This window comes from Hemitrygon akajei, chromosome 18 (genome assembly GCF_048418815.1).
Source record: "Hemitrygon akajei chromosome 18, sHemAka1.3, whole genome shotgun sequence".
NCBI classification, from domain to species: Eukaryota; Metazoa; Chordata; class Chondrichthyes; order Myliobatiformes; family Dasyatidae; genus Hemitrygon; species Hemitrygon akajei.
Window position 1 is genome coordinate 8,250,431 of NC_133141.1, and position 18,898 is coordinate 8,269,328.

General features: G+C 43.5%; 1 protein-coding gene across 1 annotated transcript in view; it reads left to right on the forward strand.

Moving 5' to 3' along the window:
• Positions 1 to 4,124: 4,124 nt before the first annotated feature.
• The window catches only part of mrc2 (mannose receptor, C-type 2), a 228,112-nt gene continuing 213,338 nt past the window's right edge, over positions 4,125 to 18,898 (forward strand). Inside the window, exon 1 of the mRNA XM_073070731.1 lies at positions 4,125 to 4,314. Within this exon, the coding sequence (XP_072926832.1) occupies positions 4,224 to 4,314 (91 nt within the window). The 5' untranslated portion in view covers positions 4,125 to 4,223. The remainder of the gene's footprint in view (positions 4,315 to 18,898) is intronic.

An 18,898-nucleotide genomic window follows, 5' to 3' on the forward strand; every position in this document is an offset into this window, starting at 1 on the left:
GCCCATAGATCAGAGAGTCCACTTGGATGAATTGTGACAAGGAGTCTTGCATGTTTTTCCACACCACCTTCATGAACCCACAGATGAGCAACTGCCTTGCCCCAGTGCAGACATCCAAGATGTGGCACATGTTGGGAGTGATGGTCTGATCATGGAGGAGTGCTCTGACTGGGAGGGCCTTTCTCACTGCAAGTCAACTGAGGTCTTTGTGCTTGTTGGTGAGAGTTGGCGGTGTGACTTTCTGCCAGATGCCTACTTCTGACAATTCATTCCAAAACTGGAAGCAGAAGTTTTATAGGGCACCAAATGTAGCTTGAAGGTTATGTAGAACAGATCCCTTTATGGTGTCTGGTTGCAAACACAATCTTGATTCTGTTGTATTTTACTGACTGTAGTAGGATAATAGAAAAAGAGTCTCTTGGTATTCAGGAAGTATTAATGTGCAGTGTCCCAGAAATCAGAAAGGTCTGCATTGTGGTTTTGAAATATCTTGCTGTCACTTAAACTTTGTCAGAATCCATAGCAGGTCATACAGGCACCAAAGGGCAGGGGAAATTGTAATGGGAAGATACCACAGAGTAGCAATGGCCAGGAATGGCCCCACACTGATATATCTGTCCTTCACCTACTCCGCAGTCCCAGTGCCAGTCTCCTCAGTTAAGCACTTTACAGTTTTCCAAGTTTAAATAAGATTTCAATGATTTCCATATAACAATTACAGCACAGAAACAGGCTGTTCTAGTCCATGCCGATGCTTACACTCACCTAGTCCCACTGGCCCGCACTCAGCCCATAACCCTCCATTCCTTTCCTGTCCATATACCTATCCAATTTTACTTTAAATGACAATACCGAACCTGCCTCTACCACTTCTACTGGAAGCTCATTCCACACAGCTACCACTCTCTGAGTAAAGAAATTCCCCCTCGTGTTACCCTTAAACTTTAGCCCCCTAACTCTCAAATCATATCCTCTTGTTTGAATCTCCCTTACTCTCAATGGAAAAAGCCTATCCACATCAACTCTATCTATCTCCCTCATAATTTTAAATACCTCTATCAAGTCCCCCCTCAACCTTCTACACTCCAAAGAATAAAGACCTAACTTGTTCAGCCTTTCCCTGTAACTTAGGTGCTGAAACCCAGGTAACATTCTGGTAAATCGTCTCTGTACTCTCTCTATTTTGTTGACATCTTTCCTATAATTCGGTGACCAGAACAGTACACAATACTCCAAATTCTGCCTTACCAATGCCTTGTACAATTTTAACATTACATCCCAACTCCTATACTCAATGCTCTGATTTATAAAGGCCAGCATACCAAAAGCTTTCTTCACCACCCTATCCACGTGAGATTCCACCTTCAGGGAACTATGCACTATTATTCCCAGATCACTCTGTTCTACTGCATTCTTCAATGCCCTACCATTTACCATGAATGTCCTATTTGGATTATTCCTACCAAAATGTAGCACCTCACACTTATCAGCATTAAACTCCATCTGCCATCGTTCAGCCCACTCTTCTAACTGGCCTAAATCTCTCTGCAAGCTTTGAAAGCCTACTTCATTATCCACAACGCCACCTACCTTAGTATCATCTGCATACTTACTAATCCAATTTACCACCCCATCATCCAGATCATTAATGTATATGACAAACAACATTGGACCCACTACAGATCCCTGAGGCACACCACTAGTCACCGGCCTCCAACCTGACAAACAGTTATCCACCACTACTCTCTGGTATCTCCCATCCAGCCACTGTTGAATCCATTTTACTACTTCAATATTAATACCTAACGATTGAACCTTCCTAACTAACCTTCCGTGTGGAACCTTGTCAAAGGCCTTACTGAAGTCCATTTCAGATTATAAGCATTATTTGCTTGACTTCTCATCAACATCTTCCAGTTATGAGTCTGTGATCACTCCTGTCTTCTTTCTTTACTGGTTCCATAGAATCCTGCTTCCTTGTTCCTTCATTGCTCTTGGTAAGACGGTCAGAATCAAGTTTATTATCACTGGCATATGTTGTGAAATTGGTTGTCTTTGCAACAGTAGTACATTGCAATACATAATAGAGAAAAAAATAAATTACAGTAAAATAAGCTGAGTGTGCACTTTCAGGCTCCTGTACCTCCTTCCTGATGGTAGCAATGAGAGCAAGGCATGACCTGGCTGATGGGGGTCCTTAATGATGATGCTGCCTTTTTGAGGCACTTCTCCTTCCTCCTACTACCTACCTACTTACCCTTGTGCCCTTTCCTCTTCTCTTCCTACCCATATTCTACATAGTTTCCTATTCTGTGCTTGCTAAATAGTCCTTCCTGACATTTCCCTGTTCTGATTGAAGATTATCAACCCCAGAAGTGAATTTGTTTCATTCTCCAAAGATGTTCCCTAACTTGCTGAATACTTCCAGCATTTTGGATATTCAATAGTAATGTAAAACTTAATAAAAGAATAATTTTAATAAGGATTTTGTAGGAGGGAGGTACGGAGTTAATTAAGTTTTGGGGCCTCGGCGTTGTAGAGAATCAGGTACAAGTGACTGCAATGGAGCAGGGAGATCAGAGGATATCTCCGGACTGTAATGAAAATCAGTTTTTCCAGATTGGTAGCTGGCTAGGTCAGTCAGTGCAGGAGTGATGGGTGAGTGGGACTTGACAGAGACCTGCCACAGGGCAGCAGAGGTTTGAATGGATTCGAAATAAATTGGAATAGATTTTCGCAGGACTGGCAAGGGCACATGAGAGGGAAGTAGCAACAGATAATGTGAGGCAAGAGCAAGGAATAGGAGTAAGGACTAGGAGCAAGGAATCAGGAAGAGCTGATGAGTTGGATGCACATTGTGGGACAAGATCAAACAGTGGGAGGCAGGAAGGGGGGGTGGAGAGAAAGGACGGAATGAAGATGAAAGGGACAAGCAAGTGCAGAAAGAGTGGTTGGAGGTGATGAGGAGCTGGTCCAAAGAGAAAGATGAAAAGCGTTATCTAGTAGTTTTAAAGATAGTCCCAGAAGCCACAGACAGTATCAGCTGGTTCATGGCACACGTATTATCGCAGTACTTTTATAAAAACACAGGCTGTTTTGTGTGTGGAATGCTGCCTGCCACGATTACTATGACAATTGTCATCAGACTCACTGAACAGCGTTTCTGCACGTGCACTCTCATTCATGAGGGAGTTTACGGACCTGAAATGGTACTGAACCTTTGGAGCGCAGCATGTGCACACTTGAAACCGGGTAGAAAACTGGCTTGGGCCTGAAATACTGACTGTTCTTTCCTACAGATGTTGCTTCTGTTCTTGTGTCAGATTTCCAGCATCTGTGCTTTTTTTCCAGATAGGAAACTGTATGGATTTTATGATATTTTAAAATATTGTTTTCTATGTATATTTTCATTTCAATACAATCTTTGTTCTTGTCAATTCTCAATACCTCTTGAATTTGACTAATTCCTACTACAAATTATACATCCCGATGAATGTGAAGAAAAATTAAACTCGCGGAGTCCACCACAAGGTGTCCTGCTCTGATTAATTCTGACTCCTGCTTTCCGCCGACAGCGCAACTGCCATTTGCGTTGTGGTTCGGTGTTTATTTCTGCAGATCGACCGTGGATTCCAGAAATATGTTACCCCACGAAAGGCTGACACTTCAATAAGGTCTGAACTTTGCCGAGTTGGAACTTTCCATAACCATCCTATAAAAAGTACTGTCTTCTTCCATTTGTTTAATGTCACAGAGGTGTGACTGTGACTTGGTCCATTTGAGTGAGAAGCCCTTTCCGAAATGACCATACAAATGTTTACAAAGCACCAGCAAAAGAGAGAGTGCAGCTTTTCCCCAGTAGCCTCAATGCAATCAAACTCAGCGATGCAAAGTTTGTGATCATTTGTTGCCCCTATCACACACATAGCAGTTGGACGCGAATTGCCTCATGGCCATTATTTCCTATCGAAAGCAGATTTTGCTCCCCTGATGAACATCTTTTTTATTTGAGCGGGGGAGGCAATTTGCATTGCAAGATTTTTTTTATAATTATAAAACAATTTTGTAACATCTGCATAGGTGCCTGCAGTTTGTGCAGGGTGCGAGTGGGTTGAAGAGCGGCGCACTGCTGCTGCTGACGCACACTGCTTCTCCTCTCCTCTCCGCCACTCCGCAGTCAGTCGGAGCTTGCATCGGACCCGCGCCTGAGCTCCCCACCAGCCATGGGCACCCGGCCCCACCGCCAAACTCCTCTCGCCAGCCTCGCCGCTCTCTGCCTACTCTTGGTCGCTGGGTCGCGCCCGGCGACTTCAGGTAAGGGACGGGGGAAAGTTTCCATTCAGACTTTGCACCATCCGCCGCCCAGCTAAGGGGGAGCGGCGGCACCGGGCTCTGTATCCCGCTGTGGGAGGAGACCCCTGCCCTCCCGGCGCCTGTGTGGAAGGTCTGATTGGCCACGTTCGTATTTGGTCCTTATTTTTCTATGGAACGATGTCGGTTTACTGGTTGTAAAGTTGCAAAAGGAATTCTTGAACTGAGTGTAAACAGATGTGTTGGGGGGTGGTTTATTAGGAATTGTAGGAAGGGTGCTTCACTGAGGAGGGGGTGTTGCAGTGTACAGCCGGTGGAGTAAAGATGTTTTGTGTAACCCCCCCCCCCCCCCATCATCCTCGATCATTCAGCCCCTGGCCCGGTGAAGTCGGTGGGGGGGGGGGGCAGTAATGATTGGGCGGTATCGTGTGCCTCTGCAACTGCGGGACGCCTGTAAATCTGGGTTCTTCCTTTTGCTCTTCTCGTTCCTGGTGAAGGGCGGAACCCCACTTGGAATGGACGAGTGGGAGTGGGAGCTTTATTTCTTTGGGATCTGGTGAAGGGCGAACACTGCTGTCTAGCACAGATGTGTGGCAATGTTTGGATTCTTTAAGATGACGCGATGTAAAGTATCATCACTCTTTAAACAATCTGTCATTTTCTGGAATATCCAGCTGGAACAAATGCTAGAAATCCCAAAACAAAGCAGAAAGTGTTGAAGACAACTCAGCAGGTCAGGCAGCGTCTGTGAAGAGAAGAAAGCAGAGTTGATGTTTCAGCTCAACAACATTTCATTGGGACCTGGATTCTGGTGAAGACTTGCCCAGGCAAACTGAAAGTCTTGTCCTTTGCAGGATGTGGCTTGTGTTCTTTTGTAGGGTCAACCTTCTGACAATGAATTAATAAAAACAAGAGAAAAGGTACAGTGCATATTCAGCCAATGCCTTGGGTTTGTATCAATATGGCAACATAGGGAACTGCAGCCAGATGGTGCAGAGCAAAGCTCCAGTGCACAGTAGTGTGGTAGTGACCAGATAATATACCTCTTCAGTGATGTTGTTGAAGAATATATATTGGTCAGGGCAACAAACTCACCTGGTTATATTTCAATACACTGGAAGGAATAATCAGGAACCTTACATTGAATGTGGAGATTCATTGTGTGTGTTTATCATTTACTCAACCACCCCCACCACAATTCTTCATCAAATGTGAACACTGCATGGAATCTATTCAGTTATATAATAATGCCCCATCCTTGCCTCATGGGGTCCAAGAACTTTCCTTCCATTTTTATTTTGCAAGCGTTTTGTAGCCAGGATCCTGTCTCAATGGTTTAACTCCATTGTGATAAGGAACAGTTGCTGATGATGCTGTGGTCTTGGTACTTGCCAGTGGCACACAGATAATGGTGTGATTGTCACACTCATCGGCTGTGACAGAGGTAATTACAGGTGAGATCATTTGGTTGATCAGTTGTTGCACAAAATGCACACTCTGTTGTACATGTGTGTGCACACAACACCCACCTACACGTACATTATTACTTTTTAGAAATAGAAGCAGGAATTTGAACAGCAATGTACTCCAACTGCCTTATCCTTTCATTCTGCTTGGTGCCAAAAAGCTATTGGCACCTTAACTATACTCACCCGCAGGCCTCTGGGGAGAGAATTCCAAAGATTCACTTTTCCCTTTGTCCTTGGACAATTATTGTCCTAGTTTTTATCTAGTTCCCTCTTCCATCTTGGCTTACCTGTCACACCTTTCCAATTGGCTTTAAACTTAAGGCTCCAATTTTGGATCTGAGAATGTTTCCATTGAATATTCATTGTATAATGATCACTCTGTCTCAATGAACCCTTGATCACTAAATTATTAATTAACCCTGTCTCAGCATAGGTCAAAATTTAAGAAAAAATGTCACTGGTTGGTTAAGTATAATTGAACCTGTCTTGAAGGTTTGTGAAAAACTGGAGTTCTCCATTCCCTTAATCTCAGGAGTTATATGACAAGCTCATTCCATTTGGTTGGATAACATCTGACAATTCTGCTCACTTGATTCAATGTCCCCTCAATTTTCTATAATAGACAGCTGTTGTTTTTAGCTTTAAGCTGGGCTCTGGCATTAATAACATTCCAGGAGAAGAATTCCAGATGTTATTTAAGTCGAGAGTTCAGGTTTTCCCACCAATTGTAATTTCAGAAACTGGGCTCCCAGTTCCTTAGTTCAGCAGCAAAATTTTAACCTTTAAAGGAAGATTTGACCTCTATTGTTGTTTCTTGCGATACTTTGTGTTAAACAGTAATTAGTTCGAGTGTAAAGTGAGAGCATGCACAGAATCCACAGTGTGAGGAGAGGGCTGCGTGCACGTTATGGCGTGAAAGGGGTGTGTGTGCTTATAGTGCAGACTGTGGGGGAGGCCACGTAACCAAGGCACAGTACTAGTGGTTCTATGGAATGGGATGGGTAATCTGATACCTACAGCTGGTTAACAAGTTAGTTGTGACCTAGTTTGATGCCACTTTAGCCTGGATCACAGGCAACAATCATGGAGTTTTAATGTCTTATCAGGAGGTAAATAGTTAAATAAGCTATTTAATATCAAGAACAAATTTAGGGGAAAACAAATCACTTTGACTTTTGGCCCTCGGAGCAGTTCTGCCATTCTCTGAGATACAATCTTCACTCCCTCAGTTTGCCTCATTTCTCTTTGTGCTGCTGCCAACCACAAATCTCAGTTCGATCTCAGTTCTGGAACCTACATGCCTCCCAGCAATAATACTTTTTCAGGCAATGGGAGATTTACAGTTTTTTCCCTACCATTTAAGATTTTTAAAAAATGTGCTTTCTTCCCTCACCTTGGACCAGCTGGGCTCCTGCATTAAGGTCACATCTGTTTGTTCTCTACTGTATCATCAGAAAAAGGATACTTCTCTGTCCTTTCAAATTAATTGATTGTCATAAACGCTTCAGTTATAGCAGTCCTTAAACTTCTCCACTTGCAACAACAGCAAATCTAGATGACGCAATCTTTATTTTATGTAGAGATACAGCATGGAACAGGCCCTCCTGGCCTTCAAGCTGCAGCCTCCTTCAACCCCTGACAACACCAATTTAACCCTAGCCTAATCACAGGACAATTTACAATGGCCATTTTTAACCTATCTGGTATGTCTTTGGACTGTGGGAGGAAACGAGAGCTGCTGGGGAAAACCCACGCGTTCCACTGGGGGGGACGTACAGAGGTGCTGGGATTGAACTCTGAACTCCGACAACCTGAGCTGTAACTGCGTTGCGCTAACTGCTACGCAACTGTGGCATACCTTTTTTGTGATGTTAACAGTTTTAGCCAGTGTAAGATGCTGGAGGCAAATACTCTCACCACTTTTGAACAGTACCTAGGTGAGAACTTGAATTTGCAACAGATACTGACCAGGAGCTGTAAGGTGGAATTAGTATACGTCCAGCATGGATATCATGAGTCAAAGAGTCTGTTTCCATGTTGGATGACTGTGACTGGTCACTTTAGTCTTCACTATTTCCATGACCAACACATCCACCCGTATGTGAGGAGTCTAGTTTAAGACTTTGGCATCTGGGTATCACCTAAGTTCTGTAGAAACTGTCACTCATTTATGATAAAGGTTAGTTTTCCATTTCCTTTGTGTTATTTCCTATTATATCTGTGTATTATATCCTGCCCGGCCAAACTTGAGAAATCTTGCTTGGGTGGGTGCTGTGTGATGTGTCCCCTGTTACAAATCAGTACCATGAAATAACAAACAGTCCACAATATGCAATTAAACGACTGAGCTTTATAATTCTTAATTTGACTTTCGGGTTAGTAAAGAAACAAAAAAGAAAAGGGCCCATTCTCATGAAACAGTCTAATGCGCAACGTTGGAGCTCACGGTTTTCCTATCTGTTCGTTCTCCATTGATTTTCCCCCTGGTCATCGACTCCCAACCCCATTCCAAGTCCACTCCGTCCTGCAGACTACGACTTCTCCATTCTGGCATCTTCTCTTTCCATCTTCCACTGAACAAAAGACTGCAAAACCTTCGCTCAGGCCCACAAGAAAGAAAAAACATCTTCCCTCATTGGACACCGCATATTCCAAAGTCCCCATTATTTCTAGTCATAACCCAAACACTGCTGCTACAGAGAAACTGTTACATTAGCAGTGAAACGTTACAGAGAAACCATTACATCAGCGTTACACCTGTGCTTCAATAGTTAATGTGTTCAATACTTGTGCTTTAAGTCTCTTTCTCTGCACCATTCCTGGTTTTTGAACGTATTCTGATCTGCCTTCCTTGAGTTTAAAGATGAAGTCACAAATTCATATTTTTCAACATTGAGCACCATCTGCCACATTTTTGCTCGTCCTATTAAGGAGGGAAGTAAATTTCTGATGACGCTAAGTAGAAACTCAAAACTAGACAGGATTAAAATTATCTGGTTGACCAAGCCAGAACTAATTGATTTCCATGGTGTTTGGACAGATGTTTGGAACTGCCCCTAGCTGTAAGGCTCCTCCTTAACACGTCTACATAGGATCATTTGGAGACAGAGTGGAAAGTAGCACTGAGTTTCCTGCCAACACAGGGAATGGATCATGGCAGTAAGATACTTCATTTTCTGCAGGAGGTGTGGAGTGGGAGTGGTTCACTGGACCCCAGAGGGAAAGCTTGAGAGCTCCCACTGTGCCCCCAGACTACTGGAAGTAAAACCCAACCCTAGTCTCAGTTTTTTGTTGATGTAATGCAAGTGGTCAGACCTAAATTTAGAAATTGACTACCTCATAGGCTTAAACTAAAAAAAAATTCTTCCAAAGACTTTAAGCCTAAACTTTCAGTTTTGACAGTAGTTTTCTGAAATGACTCACTCTGAGCAGACACACTCCCTGGCAATATCTGACACTCTCACAATCCACTTCTACAATGACCAACTGTACCCAGGAGATAAGCCCCTAAAACTGATGTGATTTCTATTAGGAGAAGGGTAGACTGTCTAACCTCTTGTATCCATACCAATGTTTGGTAAGATCAAGCCTTTTCTGTGTCAAAAGTCTTTCCACTGGCCTTTACCTCATATTCCTTTGTATCTTTGGTTAATAAGGGTCCGTTGGCCTTCCATTTAAAATGACAGCATTAAAATTTACAGCATTTGCAGAAAGATTTGGCTCTTCTGGGTTGGTTCCTTCCATCCCATCCCTGTTATCAGTGCACAGTGTTAGGAAGCTGCATCTTTCAGAATCTCCAGTTGATTGGTTAACCATGCTAATTCCAGTTTGCATCATTTAAAACTGATGTTTAGTTAAATTGGTCAGTAGGTTCCTCCCACCTCCCACCTCCCACCCCAGTTTACAATTGCTTCAGAGTCCAGGAATTTCAGAAGAATGTTGCCATCATCCGCTCTTTCAGGGACACTGTGACATAGATGATCAGTCCCTGGGAATTTATCTGCATATAACCCAATTAACTTCCCTTTTACTATACCTTTATTGATCTTCTTCAGCCCCTCCCTCACTCACCCTTGACCCTTGGCTCCCCTCACATTGTTGGAAGGGGTCCTTTGTGTTCTCTTAACCTAATTGTTATGCTATATCTTTGTTCCTGGTTCTGATGGTTAGAGACCTACATTTGCTTTCATGAAGTAACTAAAGTAGTTGAAAGGGAATGTCTATATTTATCATTTACTTGGACATTCAGATAATCTTGGAAGTCTTTTATGTTACTGGCCTGGTTTGCAAATAAGCTGTGCAGCAGTGGAAAGAATAGGATAAGCAGGGACGTGCAAGGTAGGGAACTCATGGTGTGTCACATACTTGAGTTGGGTCTGCAATAAGAGGATGTCATAGAAGACTACAGCACAGAAGCAGGCTCTTCAGCCCATCTAGTTCAGGCCGAACTATTAATCTATCTGGTTCCATCAACCTGCACCCTGGCCACAGCCCTCCATACCCCTCCCATCCATGTATCTATCCAAGTTTCTCATAAATGTTGAAATTGAGCCCACGTTCAGTATGAAGTTGGTGTTACATGCATGCATTGAATACTGCTAAATAAGTTATAGATATGTCATAGAAATTTACAGCACAGAACCAGGCCCTTTGGCCCACCTAGGCTGTGCTGAACCCTTTAAACCGCCTTGTTTAAATTTAGATGGAGATTTCAGTAAATTTTCAACCAATCGAATCACCACATTCTCGAGTCAACAGATTAAATGGGCCACTCACTTATTTCGGAGCAATTGGATGGAGCTGCATTGGAGGTTGTAAAATGGCATCAAAATTCATCCAATCAAGTATCAAAGATTGAGTTTGCCTATCAGAGGTCGCAGGAACTGGGATGCCATGAAGTCTTGTCATGCGAGCTGGCCCAGTAGCAGCAGTATAGGGTTGGGGGTTGGGGGTGGAAGGTCATATTTGTAGTTTCTGTGAACATATCCTATACAATTGGCAGCACCAGGAGACTGCAGTCTCTTGCAATGCAAGGGAAACATCAAGAAATTGCCTACAAATTAGTGGGTGCATGGCAGAAACAAACAAATGATGTGAGTTTTGTCAACATCAAAATCAGCTGGTCCAAGGTGAGGGAAGAAAGCACTTTTTTAAAATCTTAAAGGGTAGTGAAAAATTTGTAACTCTCCCGTTGCCTGAAAAAGTATTTCTGAATGACCCAAAGGTCATCCCGTTCCAGCTCCAACTCCTTAACATGGAAATAAAGAAGCTGCAGCTGGATGCACTTCTTACAGGTGTAGTCATCAGAGACACTGCAGGTCTCCCTGATCCCACAAGAGGAGCATTCCACTATCCTGTCTGGCATCCCCACTGCTCTAACTGTGCAATAAGAAAATAATGAAGAAAATTAAACAAAAAAATTCTACCTGCAGACTCTGCCTTTTTTTGCCAAAGCCTCAATTCCCCACTCTAACACTAGACCACTCCTAGAAAGGGCGCTTCCACAATGGCCGCTCTGCCTAAACCTAACTTTTTATTTGTCCTTGCCAAAGGCCTCATTACTCACAATCCACCGTCTCCTAGGGAACTGGCACACAGAATGTCCCCACTGTGCCTGCTCACTTCTTTTGAATCTCTGTCCCGCTACGCCAAATCCAATGTCTCCTAGCAACCTGTGGCGTGCAGATTGCATAAATGGAGAGAGAGCCACATTCCCAAGTTTGCTGAAATTGCTAACAAAATATTGTCAGTGGTGTAAATGGAAATAAAATTCAAAGAAAATAGTTGACTAAGTGAATGAAGTAAACTGTGGAAATTGGACGTTAATACATCAACTAGCATGAGGTAACCAATTCTGGACTCAAAAAAGCAATAAATCAGAGTAGCACCTAAATGATGAAAAGCTCGATCCAGAGTAGTAGAAGACAAGGTGAGAGCAGAACTACTGACATCCAGGCGACATGTGCAGTTCTGGTCACCAGGAGAGGGTAACACACTGGCTTTGCAGAGACAATTGATACCTCGGATAAAATGATTCTACCCCAAAACAGGGCTCTATTCTGTAGAATGTAGAAGATTTTAGAGTGATTTGATTTGGTTAAGGGGAATGGATAATGGAAAACTAATTCTGCTGGATTGGAAATCAAGGTCGGGGATGATAGGGAGGGGATGGGATGGAAGGAAACAACCAAAGGGTTAGGGTGATCTTTATTAACCAGAGACATGAAGGGATATTGGGTAAAGATGAGGGAGGTCTAGTGGATGTGGTATATTTGGATATTCAGAAAGCTTTTCACAAGAGGTTAGGGTGCAAAAGTTAAAGCATGTCAGATATGGGAGTGATATACCAGCATTCGTTGACAGGAAATAGAGAATAGGTATAAATGGTTGATCTCCTGGGTGGGAGATCATGACCAATCTGGTGCCACAGGATTTGCTGTTCAATATAAGTTGCTGATGTGAATGAGGGAACTAAGTATAACATCTGCACGTTGTCAAGCAACACAATGTTGGGGATGGGGAGATGAGTGTGATTTGTGAGGATGCAAAGAGACTCCAGTGTCATTTCAACAAATTAGATAAGTGGGCAAATGCAGTTTTATGGGGGTAAATGGGAGGTCACTCCTTTGATTTTTAAAAACAGAAGGACAGATTATACCACAATGGTGATAGATTGGGAAAACGGAAGGTGTCTGAAAGCAAGTGTTCAGGTGCTGTGAGCATCCAGGAAGGTAAATGGTGCAGTAGCTTTCAATGCAAGAGGATGTTCATGCAGAAACACAAATGTTTTCCTGCTGCTGTACAGAGCTTGGGCGGGACCCTATCTATCTACACCTTTGATCTACTTACCTGAGAAAGAAAGTTGATGCCCTAGAGCAGGGGTTCCCAACCTGCACGGTATTGGTCCATGGCATAAAAAAGGTTGAGAACCCCTGCACTAGAGGGAATACAGCAAAGGTTCACTAGTTTGGTTCCTGCGACGGCAGGCTGATCCTCGAGGAGGGATTGAAGTGTCGAAGAATGACAGGGCATCTCAGAGAGGTGGATGAAATTCTAGCAGGACTCAGCAAGCTGGGTACAGTGAGGATGCTCTTGACAGCTGTCGTGTCTAGAACTAGGGGTCACAGCCTCAGGATGTAGGGTATGTCATTTAGAATCAAGATCAGGAGGGATTTCCTCACCAAAAGGGACGCGACTAGAATTCTCCAGCCCCAGAAAGCAGTGAAGTGCATGTTATTAAATATATTTCTGGGAATATGCAGTTAAATGATGAAGCAGGCTGAATGGTTGAGGTACCTGTCTCTATGGTACATTTTGTACAGTCTGGTGTGTATTTTCTAGAAATTCAATTATCTTCATCAACACTATAATCAAGGGCAAAGTGAATGGATCCAGAAACTTCAGCTGATCAGAGAGAGAGGTCCAACCATGATTCCCCTCTCCTTGCCCGCTTCCCACTCTCAGTCTACGATAGAGACCCATATCAGAATCAGGTTTACCATCACTCACATTTGTCATGAAATTTGTTTTTTTGTAGCAGCAGTACAGTGCAATACATAAAATTACTACTGTACTGTGCAAAACTCTTGGGCAACTAGCACCCTGTGCTTAAGACTTTTGAAGAGTTGTCAGGCAAGACTTCCCTTTACAGAAACCATGTTGACTTTGACTTATTTTATCATTAGTCTCCAAGTACCCTGAAATCTCATCCTTAATAATAGACTCCAACACTTTCCCAACCACTGAGGTTAGGCTAACTGGCCTATAATTTCCTTTCTTTTGCTTTCTTCCCTTAAAGATTGGAGTGACATTTGCAATCTTCCAGTCCTCCAGGACCATGCCAGAGTCAAGTGATTCTTGAAAGATCATGACCAATGCATCCATTATCTCTTCAGCAACCTCTCTCAGGACTCTGGGATGTAGTCCACCTGGCCCAGGTGACTCATCCATTTTAAGATCTTTCAGTTTGCCTGGCACTTTTTCCTTTGTAATAGCAATGGCATTCTCTCCTGCTCCCTGACACTCATGGACCTCTGGCACACTGCTAATGTCTTCCACAGTGAAGACAGATGCAAAGTACCCATTAAGTTCATCTGCCATTTCTTTGACCCCCCATCACTACCTCGCCAGCATCATTTTCCGGTGGTCCAATATCAACTCAGACCTCCCTTTTACTCTTTATACTGTATAACTAAAAAACCACTTTTGGTATCCTGCTTTATATTGGCTAGTCCTCAAATTTCATCTTTTCCCATCTTATAGCCTTTCATTGGATTTTAAAAGCTTCCCAATCATCCAACTTCCCACTCACTTTTGCTACCTTCTATGCCCTTTCCTTGGCTTTTCTTGTCAACCACGGTTGACTCTCCCTACCATTTGAGAACAACTTCTGTGGGATATATCTATCCTGCGCTTTGTGAACTATTCCCAGAAGCTTCAGCCATCTCTGCTGTGCCGTCATTCCTATCAGTATCCTCCTCCAATCCACCTGTGCAAGCTCCTCTCTCATTCAGTATTGCAAGGGAATTACAGATACTTGTGAGTTCTGCTTCTCCCGCTCAAATTGCAGTATGAATTCAAACATATTGTGATCACTGCCTCCAAAGGGATTCCTTTACATTAAGCTCCCTAATAAGATCTGGGTTATTACACACCACCCAATCTAAGATTGCCTTTCCCTGAGTAGGCTCAAGCACAAGCTGCTCTAAAAAGCCATGTTGTAGGCATTCAACAAATTCCCTCTCTTGCAGTCCGACACCAACTTGTTTTCCCAATCCCCTTGCATATTGAAGTCCCACATTACAATTGTGTCATTACCCTTATTACATGCCTTTTCCAGCTCCCTTTGCAATCTCAACCCCACATCGTGGCAACTATTTGGAGGCCTATATATGATTCCCATGATGGTTTTCTAATCCATCCAGTTTTTTAACTCCACCTATAAAGATTCAACATACTCTGACCCTATGTCATCTTTTTCTAAAGACGTAATTCCATCTCTTACCAACAGAGCCACACCACCGCCTATGCCTTCCTGCCTGTTCTTTCGATACAAAGTATATCCTTTGATGTTAAGCTCCCAACTATGGCTTTCTTTCAGCCACAACTCAGTGATGCCCACAACGTCATACCGACCAATCTCTAATTGTGCCACGAGTTCAGCCACCTCATTCTGAATGCTACACACATTTAAATACAGCCCCTTCAGTCCTGCATTCTTTGTCCTTTTGCATTTTGCCCCTGTGGTACAATTTAACTCTTTGCTCTTTCTGTATTTGAATTGAATTGACTTTATTTCTTACACCCTTCGCATACATGTGTAGTAAAAATCTTTACGCTATATCTCCATCTAAATGTGCAATGTGCAATCATAGTAATTTATAATAAATAGAATAGTCAATGTAACATAGAAATATACTCAAATCAGCGTGAGTTAATCAGTCTGATGGCCTGGTGGAAGAAGCTGTCCCAGAGTCTGTTGGTCCTGGCTTTTATGCTGTGGTACCATTTCCCGGATGGTAGCAGCTGGAATAGATTATGGTTGGGGTGACTCGGGTCCCCAATGATCCTTCAGGCCCTTTTTACACACCTGTCTTTGTAAATCTCCTGAATAGTGGGAAGTTCACATCTACAGATGTGCTGGGCTGTCTGCATCTCTCCCTGCAGAGTCCTGTGATTAAGGGAAGTACAGATTCCATACCAGGCAGTGATGCAGCCAGTCAAGATGCTCTCAATTGTGCCCCTGTAGAAAGTTCTCAGAATTTGGGGGCCCATACGAAACTTTCTCAACCATCTGAGGTGAAAGAGATGCTGTTTTGCCTTTTTCACCACACAGCTGGTGTGTACAGACCACGTGAGGTCCTCGGTGATGTGGATGCCAAGGAACTTGAAGCTGTTCACCCTCTCAACCCCAGATCCATTGATGTCAATAGGGGTTAGCCCATCTCCATTCCCCCTGTAATCCACAACCAGCTCCTTTGTTTTTGCGACATTGAGGGAGAGATTGTTTTCTTGACACCACTGTGTCAGAGAGATGACTTCTTCACTGTAGAACACCTCGTTACTTGTACCCAATCATTGGCTTGTCCTTCCTTACATTCATGTTACATCCATCATCTACTTGTAAACCTGCTGGCTCACCCTCAGCTCTATCATCCTGGTTCCCATCCCCCTGTCATATTCATTCAAACCTCTCGAAACAGCTCGAGTGAATTTGCCCGCAAGGATATTGTTTCCCCTTGGATTCAAGTGCAACCTTTTGTATAGGTCATATCTGCCCCAGAAGAGGTCCCAATGATCCAGAAATCTGAATCTCTGCCCCCTGCTCCAATCCCTCAGCCACACATTTATCCTCCACCTCATTCCATTCCTATTCTCACTGTCACGTGGCACGGGCAGTAACCCTGAGATTACTACCTTCGCGGTCCTGCTTCTCAGCTTCCTTCCTAACTCCCTGTAGTCTGTTTTCAGGACCTCCTCCCTTTTCCTACCAGTGTCATTGGTACCAATATGTACCACAACCTCTGGCTGTTCTCCTTCCCACTTCAGGATATCGTGGATGCGATCAGAAACTTCCTGGACCCTGGCACCTGGGAGGCAAACTACCATCCGTGTTTCTTTCCTGCCTGTCCCGTGTCACTGCTGCCATCGTCTTCCTTTCCCTACCCTTCTGAGCCACAGGGCCAGACTCTGTGCCAGAGGTGTGGCCACTGTTGCTACCCCCAGTTAGGTCACCCCACCTCCACAACAATACTCAAAATGGAGTACTTATTGTTGAAGGGGATGGCCACGGGTGCTCTCCACTATCTGATGTTCTCCCTCCCCTCTCCTGATAGTCACCCATTTATCTGTCTACTGTAGCCTTGGGGTGACTATCTCCCTGTAGTTCCTGTCTACAGGTTTCCCCCGCTATTCGAAGGTAGAGCGTTCCTATGAAACGGTTCGTAAGCCGGAATGTCATAAAGTGAAGAAGCAATTGCCATTTATTTATATGGGAAAAATTTGTGAGCGTTCGCAGACCCAAAAGATAACCTACCAAATCATGCCAAATAACACATAAAACCTAAAATAACAGTAACATATAGTAAAAGCAGGAATGATCTGATAAATATACAGTCTATATAAAGTAGGAATACTTTACTGCAATCATTGCGGCACTGTCCACCGTAGTGAAAATCTCACGCAAGCACTCTCGGCAGAAGCGCTGTCTTCAGTAACCTTTAAGCTATGAAGCTGCCAAATCATACCAAATAACACATAAAAATACACAGCCTATATAAAGTAGAAATAATTTATGTACAGTGTAGTTTCACTTACTGGAATCAGGAAGACAGCAAGCACACTGATTACGGTGTGTTAGGCTGAGTTGTCGGAGGTTGGGGTGGTGGGAGACTGGGGTGTCATCTCATCGTCATCTGTATCCATCAGGGTAGGCAGGTCACCTTCTATGTCTGCCTGCCTTGATGTTGAAGGTTGAGGTTCGTCGTCTGCTGTGGCTGATGTGGAAAAGGCTTGAAAAACGACAGTATGGTTGACTGCTTAGCCTCGCGCATTTTTCTATCATACAGTTCTTTGTAAGCACTCAAACCATCCTGTAAATACGCCCTAAACCTACATACCCTTTTAAAATTAAGGTCATACTTTTCTACAATCATTGCAGTGTTGTCAATTGCTACGAAAATCTCACGCAACTGCTTCATGTTCAATTCCTGGATGACTTCACTTTTGGGCCGTTCGCTACTGCATTTGGGGTGCCCTAACCCTAATGCCAAAACCTCTTCAACATCATCTTCGTCAACTTGCACAAACCAAACTCAGTATGTCCTTACTTCGTTCACCACGATCAAAACACTTAATTATGTTTAGTTTTACGCTAAGTGTAACACCCTTACGAGCTCTGTTAGGCTTTTCCGATACCTTAGAACTCATCTTGTTAACGGATGCACAAAATAAATTGACATAAAGCACAGATGCTCACGGGCACGTGTTTAAGCAATGGCGGCTAGAATGCAGTTCCGGGGGAGGAGCTTGGCTGCTTGGCACGCGCTGCCTTTTATCGTAACAGTGAAAACACCTTCTGTTAGCGAAAACAAGTAACTAGTGTAGGTCTTTCATAACAGCGAGGTGTCGTGAAGCGAACGTTCGAAAAACAGGGGACACCTGTATCAGCTGCTCACTTTCCCTAACAAGCCGTAGGTCATTGAACTGTAGCTCCAGTTCCCTAACACGGTCTCTAAGGAGCTGCATCTTGATGCACCTGGTGCAGATCTGGCCGTCAGGGAAGCTGGGAGTCTCCCAGAAATCCCATAGCTGACACCCAGACAGAACACTGGACCTGTAGACATAACCCCTATTCTCTCAAGAGTTAAATAAGAAATAAGGAATCGACTTGCCTACTTACCTTGCCACTGCCATTTTTCGCTAAAGCTCAAAGTTGAGACAAAACCTTATCACTCTGACTTTGACCACTCTGATGATGACCGCTCTGTTGGATGGTACCTCTCCTATGGAGACTGGGTTTCTATGGAGACTGGGTCTTCACCAGACCTGCACGGGAACGCTTCTGCAAGCCTGCACAATATTCCAATCAATCATGTACTGCTTAACCATGCCAACATACTTACTTTAAAATACCCACTATATTTAAGTCTAAATTATTAAGTAGAAAGAAAGAGACAGAGTATTGAACTTGGAATTTCAACAGCAACAACTACTGACTCAAAATTCCCAACAATGATTGCCCTTCAGTTCCTGAGGTGCACTGTTTTTGGATCCAATTCATCCCTCTCTCTTTGATTTCAAGGGCTCTTACTTTTTTGATCAGCCTGTCATGTGTGACCTTGTCAAAAGCCTTGCAAAATCTGCATAGATTCCATCAAATGCTCCTTTCTAGACTTGGCATGATTTGAAGCACCTCTTCACCTTCTTTTGTTAAAGGCACCAGCTCCAGCTTCTGCAGTCTTGCTAGAGAACTGCTGAAGTCTCTTATTTCTACCATTATTCTGCTGACTCTCTACGGCTTTCACATCTTTTGAAAAATCTAGGGCTAGATGCCGGATGTTGTACTCCCAAACATACTGCGGTTGTGGTGGTTGTCCATCGTGTCTGATGACGACAGG